Source organism: Syzygium oleosum, unplaced genomic scaffold (assembly GCF_021117445.2).
Source record: "Syzygium oleosum isolate NSW1041296 unplaced genomic scaffold, Sole_v2.1 Sole_v2.01, whole genome shotgun sequence".
NCBI lineage: Eukaryota > Viridiplantae > Streptophyta > Magnoliopsida > Myrtales > Myrtaceae > Syzygium > Syzygium oleosum.
In genome coordinates this window covers 29,082,635-29,093,932 of record NW_026607485.1, presented here as the reverse complement: position 1 = coordinate 29,093,932, position 11,298 = coordinate 29,082,635, and the positions used below count along the sequence as shown (strand labels likewise).

Here is an 11,298-nt window from a genome sequence, read left to right as displayed (position 1 = left end):
TAATAAATTAGTGGTGATTCCTAAATGAATTGAATTACATATTTCTAAATGATTAAATCGAAACCCTAGTTGTGATTGGTATGGGCTTAAAATAGTCCGCGCTAAGCGATGACACGTCTCTTTTATGAGTAATCATTCGTGCCGGCTTAGTAATTTATTAGCTTTCCATTGGTGGTCTACCTCTGGAATTGTCGCAACAACTACTCCACACCACGTCAATTATCCGATGTAAGATTTCTTTAACACACCTCACCTGTGAGCTTAGCATTAGGTCTATGCTTTCCCTTAATTCAAGTTTCCTTCTACACCAACATATCTAAACTTGAATCTCCATGAACATCCACCTTCAACCCTGGTCTCTTTTTCTCCGAAGCGAATCATGAAGTCATCGGAGCCTATGTTGCTATTCCATAATGCCCACCTTCAACCCCGGTCCCTTTCACTAGATTGAACCATGAAGGCTCCCCATGAAAACCGCGTTAGCAACAAGATTCTTTCCTTAAGATATTCACCAAACACTGAAATAGATGAAGGGTGGAGCACTAATCAATCATCAGCTTTGATACCATTTATTGAAAGCGCTAAGGAGTAGCCCGATATCTTCATCTATGATGCTTCATGGACAGTTTGAGCACGTCATGTTGATTGACATCTTGAGGAGTTTATTCATATTAAAACGGTTTCACGAGTATTGGGAATATCAATCCATCACACATTTTGTCAGTCACATTTGCACCGAATATGGATCAAAATCAGCTGAATTTAAACCTCCATATAGAACAAGAAGATGATCTCACAACCGTTCGATTTACTTTAATTACAACAAATATGAACTGATGAATACAGAATGTTTCTGAACAAGACTGAAAAAGACTGAACATCTAATCCAACCGGGAGAGAGAAAAGTTCCAATTCGTCTATCTGAGCCAGACCCCTTTCCACTTGCAATTAGAGTGCAAGGAAGAGGCTTCGTTGAAAAGTCAAACCTCTAAAAAAAAGAAGCTTACAAAAATATACTAAAAGTTTCCTACGCAGCTCGTGGGTAAGATTTCAACATGGCCAAACATGTCGACCATGGAAAAAAACAGAAGGAAAAAACCCACTAGCAAAAAAGAAACTCTTAGACAAAACAAGACATTTCGTGCCGCAAGCTGGAGGTCTGGTCAAGAGAGATTCAAAGGTTGTCCCTCACAAGGTCCGAAATCATTCTATTTGGGGGTAAAAAAGAGTAGCTAACTTCCGAATGACGAAAGGAAAAATTAGAAGAGGCTTTTGAAAACAAAAGAACGAAGATGATGTTGATTATTCAATATTGAGAAGAGACTGGCGTAGATTCCTGACGAGATCCTCAGCTTTCATACAGAATCCAACGTCCATCTGAAAGGAAAAAAAGGCTATGTTAATGAAAATCAACAATAAAAAAGGTTATGGAGAATGTTTCTGATTAACTGATTTTCAGACAGAATTGCTTATTCGACATTTTCCCATTGAACCGAAATTCCACACTAATTTGCAAATTCCCCTTCCACTTCTTCACCTAGACAAACACTAAATTGATTTAATTGAAACTTCTAACGTACAGTAATTTCGTTGATATTGGATACATATGTTTGTACTAGTTTCTAAGTATGTGCTAGTTTCTAACTTTACCCATAAAAGAAAAGGAGAGGAATGACGCAAGTACTTGAATTTACCTGAGCTACGATTGTCATATCTAGCATGGAACTTCCAAACGGTAATACACTACTGTTGAGAACAGATAGATTCATCTTCTCGATTTCGCTGAGTATCTCTGTCATATATCCCTTCCTTTTCTCATGATGGATTCGGAAAAGAACATATTTATCTGATACTCTCGCTTCGATCTCCGGGAGTTGTTGCTTGAAGTCATCCAACGACATATTATTGTCTGCCGAGACCTGAGACTTCTTTACAATCACAACTGATTCCTCATTCCTGACTGCCACCTCTTCCTCAAGTTTCTTGATGCGTTCTTGAAGCTGCTTCATGTACTTGATTGCATCTCCAAGGATCGATGCTTTGTCTATCTGGAAAAAACACAACACATGAGAAAATTGATTTGAGTATGTTGTTGTCCAGTAGCCACCCCGTTCAAATTTATCAATTTTGATGAACTTAAAGGAAAACAAGCATTCAATCTTTTTGATGATTTGTCAAAGGTAAGCAAATTCTTTTCAAGCTAACTTAAATTGTTTCCGATGGGAGTAAAATACCCGGTTTTGAACCAGAAGATTTGCCCGACAGTGTGACATGAAACTTTAAGCTATTGTAAGCAGGTCAATAATGCACGTAGATACATATGATTTCAATGTTAATCCATACTTTAGGAAAGTGAGACTTCTAGCCAACACCTCTTTCCAGTGTAAATTTGTGAAGTGTAATTGGATTAGATGATTTCATGTATGAAACAAACCGAACTTTACGAGATTCACAACAATCACCCATAGTGATTAATCGGAGCAAACAATAAGTTACCGTTTCTAATATCATCTCTATTTCCAGAGTGCAATCGTTGGGTATCCTACCATGGGCGTGTCAACATTTCGATCTCCAACATATACTCATTGTCGATATGCTTTTGTTTTGACAACTCTAATGTCAAGAGGAAGATATGTATTCTTAGCAATAGAGAATATTTCCAAAGAAAAATGCAAAGGAAAAAGGAAAAAAAGTTTGTTGAAGAAGATTTACCTTTTTAAGGCCAGGGATGATGGCAGAGAGAGCAATGAAGCTCTGGCTAAGCTTCTGGCGCCGCTTCCTCTCTGCAATCACGTGTTCTTGTGAATGTAAAGTTGGTCTACTCATTGCCCCAGCTCTCTTCATCTCTTTTTGACAATCTTGGATCTCATAAGAACCTTCACAAATTAATTAAAAGAAGACAGCTTTAAGCACCTTCACAAATTAATTAAAAGAGAGCTTTTCGTGTTAACATCATCAGCATACTATCTCAGATCTTAATCGTTAGTCTAAATAAACAAAAATGTCCGAAGTAGGTACCGTAAAACTGTTGCGATTCGGTTGGGGACAGATCCAAGCTCCCAAAAGATATCAACTGGGGACTACCTGATGGCGAGGTCGTCACTGTTCTTGAGGCTTTGTATGTTTCGGGTGAGCAAGTGTTGCTCCAGATCTCGGTCTTTGGCTTCTTCATTGGCCTCTCCATGATTGTCGAAGCAGCTTGGACCCGCGGATCCATGAGAGCTCGCATCGTTTCCGGATCCAACGGTGCACAAGGGGAGTGCATCTCTGAAGAGAAAAGGTTGAAGTCGAAATCGTCGAGAGGGCAATCGAAGGAGTTCATCATTTGATGATGGTGATACATATGATGAAGTGGATCTTCTGTTACCTGTGAAATCAAGTATACATTAGATCTTGAAAAATTCATCAAGTCAGACATGAAAATCGATAGGGGGCTTGCAAGGAAAATCAAATGCTTACTATCTCAGGGAACAATCTGGGTGATAAGATCTCCATTGAAGCACTCTCTGGGGTTTTTAAGAAGTATGAATGTTTTTTCCCTTCTTTTTCTTTAGATTTGGGTTGATACGAAACCTCACAAGTGTGATTTAGAACCCTAATAGAATGCAAACATTTTATCAGAAAAGTATGGTTGATTATGACAGATAAAAGTCAAACATGGAGAGTTCTCTCCTGTGCCCTTTTTCTTTTCCTCGTTGATGAACAATACATTCAAACATGTGTGGAGGAGCCAAGACCAGAGGGACATGAGAAGAAACACACAAGTCAGAAATCTCACCTGGGGAGAGGAGTGCTTGAGAAACTTTGCCTTTTCAAAGGTGTCCGTGAGGAAAAGTAATGCTGCCTTCATATTTATAGAGGAAGCAAACGCGGTCTCCACTCTGCCGTGTGAAGCAAAGCATTCGCACGTGCCGAGCGTGTCAGCCTCCCTCTCTCTCTGCCTCTCTTTGTTCAACCATCACTGCAATGCGCCTACGGCTTCTTCATCTTTTCCTTGGGTCAACTTTAGCCCTCTCTCTCTCTCTCTCTCTCTCTCTCTCTCTCTCTCTCTACAATTATAATATTTGGATATAATCCTTCAATGACACCCATTTCTACGTTCTCAGAAAAATAATAAAAGAAAACCTTATCTAACGTCTGAAAGGAGGGACATTCATGTCCCATTTGCTTGCTTTTTTCCACTAAAATATTATGCAAAAGAAAACTTCATCTTTACTACTGTCATATTCGAAACATTCATTTACTTGCGTAAAAATTTCAATTCAAAGCTCTTGAACCTTTTTTTTTTTGGACCGTGCAAGTGACTATTGTTAGAATTTTTAAAATTATTTCGACGAATTACGAATAATCAATTTTCGAGGATTTAAAAGGGGTTTATATCAAAAGAATTGTATTAAAAAAACAATGGAGCCAGCTTGTCCTAGATAATTGAGACAATAATTGGAGAGTGGATAACCTGTCGCTAGATCTTCGAAATGATCTGCCCGATCATTAGTTTTATGCTCAAAACACAAGCAACTTGTCATATAGCTAGGAGATGTAACATTTATATGGATATATGTATCTACTTTCTTGCCTATCTTTATGTCAACATCTATATTAGTTATTCTGTTGTATAAAATAAAGAGGACCTTCCATCTTTATGGGATAACTATTATAATTCTACAGGCCTTGAAAACAGGGTATTACCAAGTTTCCCAAATATTCTTAGTTACTTATTTTACAATTAATTTTTTCATAGCAAAATGCGTAAGTAAATTATTATATATTATCTTTCACATGTTTCTCTATTAAAATCGGATATTTTCTATCCTAAGACCAGATTCCTAACAAAATCAAATATCGAAATATCTTTCTTTTTCCAATTATATTTATAAAATTCCTATGTTTAATTTTTCAAATGTCAATTTTCTTGCATCGACCTAATGTTTGTTTACATTTACTAATATATATAAAGCAAAGATGACTTCATAATTTTAAAGGATCTCAATCTTTTTTTTTCCTAAATGTCCTCAATTACTTATCGTATGAATATATATTTTACACAATACTGTTGTATTATTGTGTTACTTTATGAATAATTTCTTTCCACTATTTGACAATTCAATTTTTTTTTTGAATAAAACGGTTTTGCTTAAATATCTAAAGTGCCAATTTTATGTGTGCATCGCGAGTACCCATCTGTTAGTACGTACCAATATATATTTTAAATATACATATGTTTGGTCAACTAATAATCCCTCCATATTTGGCCGGTGAAATTCCTTCAATGATTCTCTCGTTAGAAAGTGCTTCGCAAATCGAAAAGATTTGCACATGATGAAATGACGAAGGTTCTTGGAATGCGCCTCTAAACCCAACGTTTTTTCTATTTCCCTCCGTAATTATTAATTAATTGACTGAATATAATCCTGTCGAGAAATATATAATTAATAATGGATTAATTAATGATTTGAGCACGATGAAAATATGGACTCAAACCCCGAAGGTTCTGCTCCATCTCTTGTAGTTGGTTTGATTGGACTCGGACAGATGGAACAGGATGCATCTGCAGGCCACTGAGCCGTTCGTGGTCTCTGATCTCACGCTTACGTTGTCTTGCGCCACTGAAATATTTAACATTTAGATTAATCCTCAATCTACTAAAGATTCATAGGTGGTCGTACCAAAAAAATTGATTTATACTCGACACCCAATAGCCACGTGCTGGATCACTATGCATATCATTTTTATAGAAGAATTTATTATACCGACTTGTACGTATTATAGCGCGTTTGGTACGGTGGAATCAAATGAAATGATAATTTCAATTTTCTTTTATGGACAAGTGTGGGAACGGAGTGAAATGAAAATTTATGTGTTGGATTGTAAGAAAAGATTTGTTGGAATGGAATGGAATGGAATGGAATGAGATATTGCAATACATTTAATACTAGTAATATAAACATAAAACAATATATTGTTATTTTTTTAATAACCAACTTTTAAGTTAATTATTCATAAATAACTTAAGGGAAAATGACACAAATAGTCTCTGAACTTTGGCCCAATGTGCAATGTGGTCTCTGAATTTTTAATTTGTCAATGTGGTCTCTAAATTTAGCTCAATGTGCAATATAGTTCCTGAATTTTTAATTTTTTCAATATAGTCTCCGAACTTTTGATACATGCTCAATTTAGTCTATTGACTATATGAAAAAGTTCAATGTTGTCCCCGATATTAAATTAATGGAATGATTATATTGAACATTTTTATATAGTTCGAGGACTATATTGAACATTTTTATATAGTTCGAGGACTATATTGAACATGTATCAAAAGTCTAGGGACCACATTGAACAAATTAAAAGTTTACGGATTACATTGAACAATAAGCTAAAGTTCAAGGAGCACGTTAATAAATTAAAAGTTTAGAGATCACATTATACATTGGGCCAAAGTTCAAGGACTATTTGTGTCATTATCCCTTAACTTAATCAAGTATAAATAATAATGAATATTTTGTTAACTAAATAAGTTATTGTAGTTTGGGATTAATTAGCCTCCGTTCATTTGGCGGAAAATGTTTTCCAGGAAAATATTTTCTGGATTTTCCAGTGTTCGGGGGGCGGAAAATAACTTCCCACGGAAAATATTTTCCCTCCCATGGGCAATTTTGCCCCACCGCCCGTCGCCGGCCGCCGCCGCGGTCGCCGCCGCCGGTCGTCGGTCGCCGGTCCCCTTCGGTCGTCGGCTGCCGCCGGCCGTTGTTCGCCGGTCACCGCCACCGCTGTCCCCGGCCGCCGCCGGTCGTCGGTCGCTAGTCAACGTCGGTCATCGGTCGCCGCCGGCCGTCGGTCGTCGCCGGCCGTCGATCGCCGCCCGTCGCCACCAACCGCCGCCGGTTGCCAATTGCCGCCCGCCGCCGCCGACCGCCGCCGGTTGCCGGTCGCCGCCGCCGGTCGCCAGACACCGCCGGATCGGCGGTTGCCGATCGCCGCCGCCAGTCGCCAGACACCGCCGGATCGGCGGTCGCCGAACACCAGAAATTGTGTTTCAAGAAAATATTTTTCAGGAAAATGACTTCCGGGAAAATATTTTCCAAAAGGAGAATATTTTCCGCCAAACGAACAAAGCCTTAATATCCATAATTGATATAATTTATTATGTTATTTCATCTTTTTATCTATTTCACGAGAGATCAATGGGATAACATAGTTTTGTCGACGACCGATTAAATTTGTCATTTTGCATGTTTTGTGGTAATATGCAGTTTTCATTTATCTTATATAGCAACCATGGACTATTCATGAAACTTTTTGACGAAATTTTTATGTTGAATGTTGCCTTTGTATCTGCTTTATTCAATAGAGACATTTATTTTTCCAAATTGAGGAGTATTAAATTATACCTGAAGTTCAAGAGAGGTTTATGGAATAAACATGATTGTTCTGTCAACCAATGTGAATTACCATTACCTATTCTTGGCTAACAGTCAATATTTGTCTCATTAAAAGTATGGAATCTTTATGAAATTTTGTACGAAATTTAATATGTCACTTTTGAATTTACTTTATATTATAGAAATTGTTTCAATCGAAGCACGCTATTGAATGGGAATTGTGTCATTTCCATTTCGTTGCTTTCATTCTCCATCACCGAACGACGAAACCAATCGGAGATCTGAAAATATGAGATTAAATTGAAAAAGCACACTGTCTTATCATGTGTCAGCTGTTGGTCAACCAATAGAAAGAACATTCTGCCACGATGGGACACATGTCAGGCTCCATGTCAGAGCGCTAAAGGACCGACCAAGCATTACATGCATTCACAGGGCTCCATGCTTCTTTGAATACGTGTAGGTAAAAATAAAATAAAAGTGTTTTATTTTTTTCTAATAATTTGTTGCAGGATAACTACTAAAAGAACAGCATCGAAAATATGAATGCAAAGTTTCGTCAAAGCTTGTTTTAGTATAATAAAATACACACGAGACACGCACGCAGGTAAACCGTGAAGAAACAAATTGTGATCACAACTCTAACTAAAGATACTAGATACTTAGTACCATATCAATTATGACTTTGTTGAGTGGTGGCCGCCATGAGAGCTCGAGCTTCATGAGCTCCTCTAATGTCGGCAGTGGATGCAGAAGAAAATGTAGATCGGTAAGGATCAAAGAGAAAGGGGAGTGCTCACCAAGGACGGAGATTGGAGGATGGAATCGAAGAGTGAGAGGCAGGGGACAGGAGCAAAGGCAGGGTACAGGAGCAAAGATCATGGAAAATGTTTCATATTTGGAAAATATTTTCAAAGAAGTCATTTTCTAAAAAAATGATAATATTTACTTATGTTTGGCAGGTAATTTGAAAGGGAATCGCAAAATATATTCCATCATTTGTAAAGAAGAATCTTATTGATTTTTCTAAATACATATACACTATTCAAGCACTAGTGACTTGCGCACGAGTAGCCGGAGAACGAGAGACCAGTACCGAGATTCCGATTTTGATGGAACCCAACCTTGGCATGGTCACTTGGGTCCTAAGCAAAAGCATAAGCACCAGTCCCATGTCCATTAAGGTCGGAACCAAGAACTTGGTGCTAGTGTATGGCTTCCTAGCGCCTCGCCCTATGTCCACATAGGCCAAGCCCAAGGCCTAGGTGTCTGTGGCCGAATCCCCTATGCCCCGAGATAGGGTCCATTGAGGCTATGGCTTGGTTGCTTGTGCCTGGGTCTATTGAGGGTGGGGCACCGACCTCTATGCCCATGCTTAGGTCTCCAATGCCTGAGCTCAAGTCCATCGAGGCCGAGGCCCGAGACCTGGACTCCAGGAATTCAAGCATTGGAACTAAGGTCTCAACCCCCGCCTCAGTGGACCTGGGCACGGGCATTGTGGTCCCGGACCTTGGCCTCGATGGACGCGTTGTAGATCTGGGCATAGGCACTAGGGTCTCAAGCTCTTGTTGGGCACCCAAACACAAGCATCAGGGTCCTAGGCTTGGATTCGATGGACCAGGGCCTCAGGCTTAGTTACAAGGAATTCGAGCACGATCAATGGGGTACCAGACTTGGCCTCTATGGACCCTGGCCCAAGCATCGAGAACCCAGGCATAGACACTGAGGTCCCGGGCTTGGGTGTGGGAGATCCGAGCCCAAGTGCCAAGGACTAGGGCATGATCTTTGTGGGCCTGGGACCTGCTGCTAGGGCATGGGCACCGAGGCCTTGGGCTTCACTTCAATGGATGCGGACCTGAGTATTGGCACTTTAATCCCAAGCCCGACCTCAATGGACTAGGGCATGGACGCATGGGACTTGTCCTTGGCCCGACCTTGATGACCCGAGCATGGGCACTAGGGACCCGAGCACGGGTACTAAGGTCCCAGGCTAGCCTTGATGGACTAGGGCTTGAGCAACAAGGTCCCGGGAGTGTTATGGTTCCTGTGCTGAAGCGCATAGTTTTTGGTCCAAATACTCATATCTAGTCATATTTTGGAAAATATTTTTCGATTTTTTAAAGAGAAAATTATTTTTCTTGAATTTAAACATAGGTTTTCTATTGACTCATTTTCCTAAGCAATCAAAACGCTGAAAAGTGAGAAAAATGTTTTTCGCAAAACAAAATGAGCCCATAAATGAGGACTTTTTTCCCATGAAAAATTTGAAACTAGATTCAGTCATGGGAGGAACCGAAAAAATTACTATCTTACCCTATTAACCTTATAGATGTGCAAACTATTGGATTGAAATTCTTTTTCTTATTACTTACGACTGCTATTATTAGCTTTGGACTGCGTCAATTAGCACAACTTTAAGAAATAGGGATAATTACAGCCGAAGTCATAAATGTTTCACAATAATACACATGCACTTAAATCCTAAAACTTTCGTTATGTTCATTTAAATCCTAAAATTTACAAAATCTGTGCTCTTAAGTCCTTCTATCTGTTTTTTTAGTTTTAAGTGGATGGAACATTTACATGGCTTTTTTTGGTTGATTTTCCCTTTTTTTTAGACAGGTGGCACAATATGACGATGAGTGGATGCCACATCACAAAAAGGAGGAGGAGGTTTGACGTGCCTTGTCTGGGCAAGGCGAGGGCCTCACCACAGGTAGAGCAGGTGAGGGGCCTGCTTGCCCTAAATTTCGCAATGATGGTGCCTCGATAACCCAAAAAGAGCGGTGGTGTCTAACGCTCACCCTCGCTCAGATCGGCTGAGGGCAAGTAGTCCGGTAAGGGGCCGGGATCTCGCTACCACAATCACATCAGGCGACCAACATGGTGGTGATCATCGTTAACATTGGTGCTACTATGATCGGGATGGCTTTAGTGGTTATTCTTCAACCTTAGATTATGTTTTTCATTCATTCTTTCTTTCTCTTTATTTAAAGTTTGTTACTTGATAATTTGTTACTTTTATTAAATCAGTATCTAACTTCACCAAACACTATCTTGAATTGGATATAGCTTCATCCATTGAAACATGTGATATTTTTTCTACAAATATATAACATACAACAAAATATCACATACAAGTGACCAAAAAAGAATATCACATACAAGAAATGTAGGGTTTTTTTTTTATTCCTTCTTAACCTATCTTCTATAATAATTGTCCTAGCAACCAAACGCAACCTTAATATATCTATGGAGTATGTGTAGAATTGGCGTAATTCTTTTGGCTCGAAAAAGGAGCGGTAAGAGGCGACTAATGATGGCAACTCCTACTAGGCTTTAAATAGGAGTTTCCCACTTGTAACCTAATACTCAATTTATGCTGCATAGAATTCTCTGGCACGTAACATCAAGATGGCAAGCCTGTCACCGCAGCCTCACCACAGTGCAAGTTAAATAAATTACATCAACCAATCGTAACATTAGTTCGATTTACATATTTCAATTGTGCAGATACACTAGACCTCTTCGTCTTATTCAGGGAGTACTCTACCTCCAAGGTAAGATTCGACAAAAGATATACGAGACCTGTCAAAATAATCATATTAATGGCTTCCACAATGTGTAGTTTTTGAAGTCTATGGACATGACATGCTCATTGGCTGCGTTTGATTACCTAAATTTCTACCCAGGATAGGATAGGATATGAAATACAAGGAATTTGTTATATCCCATCCATTGTTCGGTGAATAATAATAAAATCGGATATTTTTATATTCCCATCATATCCACTGTTTGACATGAATGGTATATCAATGTAAATAAACTTGAAAATACACAAACGGAGATGATAAGAGTCTCTCACGATCCACTGTTAAAGAATTACAAATAAACTTGCGAAGATAACCTCTAGTAA

At 39.0% G+C, this 11,298-nt stretch overlaps 1 protein-coding gene across 1 annotated transcript; it reads right to left on the bottom strand.

Annotated features, from left to right (window-relative positions):
• Nucleotides 1–788: 788 nt before the first annotated feature.
• LOC115685247 (transcription factor NAI1-like) lies at nucleotides 789–3,614 on the bottom strand. The gene is made up of 5 exons (XM_030610280.2): nucleotides 3,460–3,614; nucleotides 3,019–3,367; nucleotides 2,713–2,876; nucleotides 1,695–2,048; nucleotides 789–1,377 (listed from the first exon to the last, which is right to left on the bottom strand). The coding sequence occupies exons 1-5, from the start codon at nucleotides 3,493–3,495 to the stop codon at nucleotides 1,303–1,305; spliced, it is 978 nt and encodes a 325-aa protein (XP_030466140.1). The 5' UTR covers nucleotides 3,496–3,614; the 3' UTR covers nucleotides 789–1,302.
• Between the last annotated feature and the right edge of the window lie 7,684 nt (nucleotides 3,615–11,298).

Bases quoted from the DNA above. Each gene is read 5' to 3' on its own strand.
- LOC115685247 (XM_030610280.2), bottom strand. From the start codon at position 3,495: ATGGAGATCTTATCACCCAGATTGTTCCCTGAGATA. The intron at 2,877-3,018 runs GTACCTACTTCG...TAATTTGTGAAG, and splicing joins CGAATCGCAACAGTTTTACG to GTTCTTATGAGATCCAAGAT. The intron at 2,049-2,712 runs GTAAATCTTCTT...TGTTTTTTCCAG, and splicing joins TCATCCCTGGCCTTAAAAAG to ATAGACAAAGCATCGATCCT.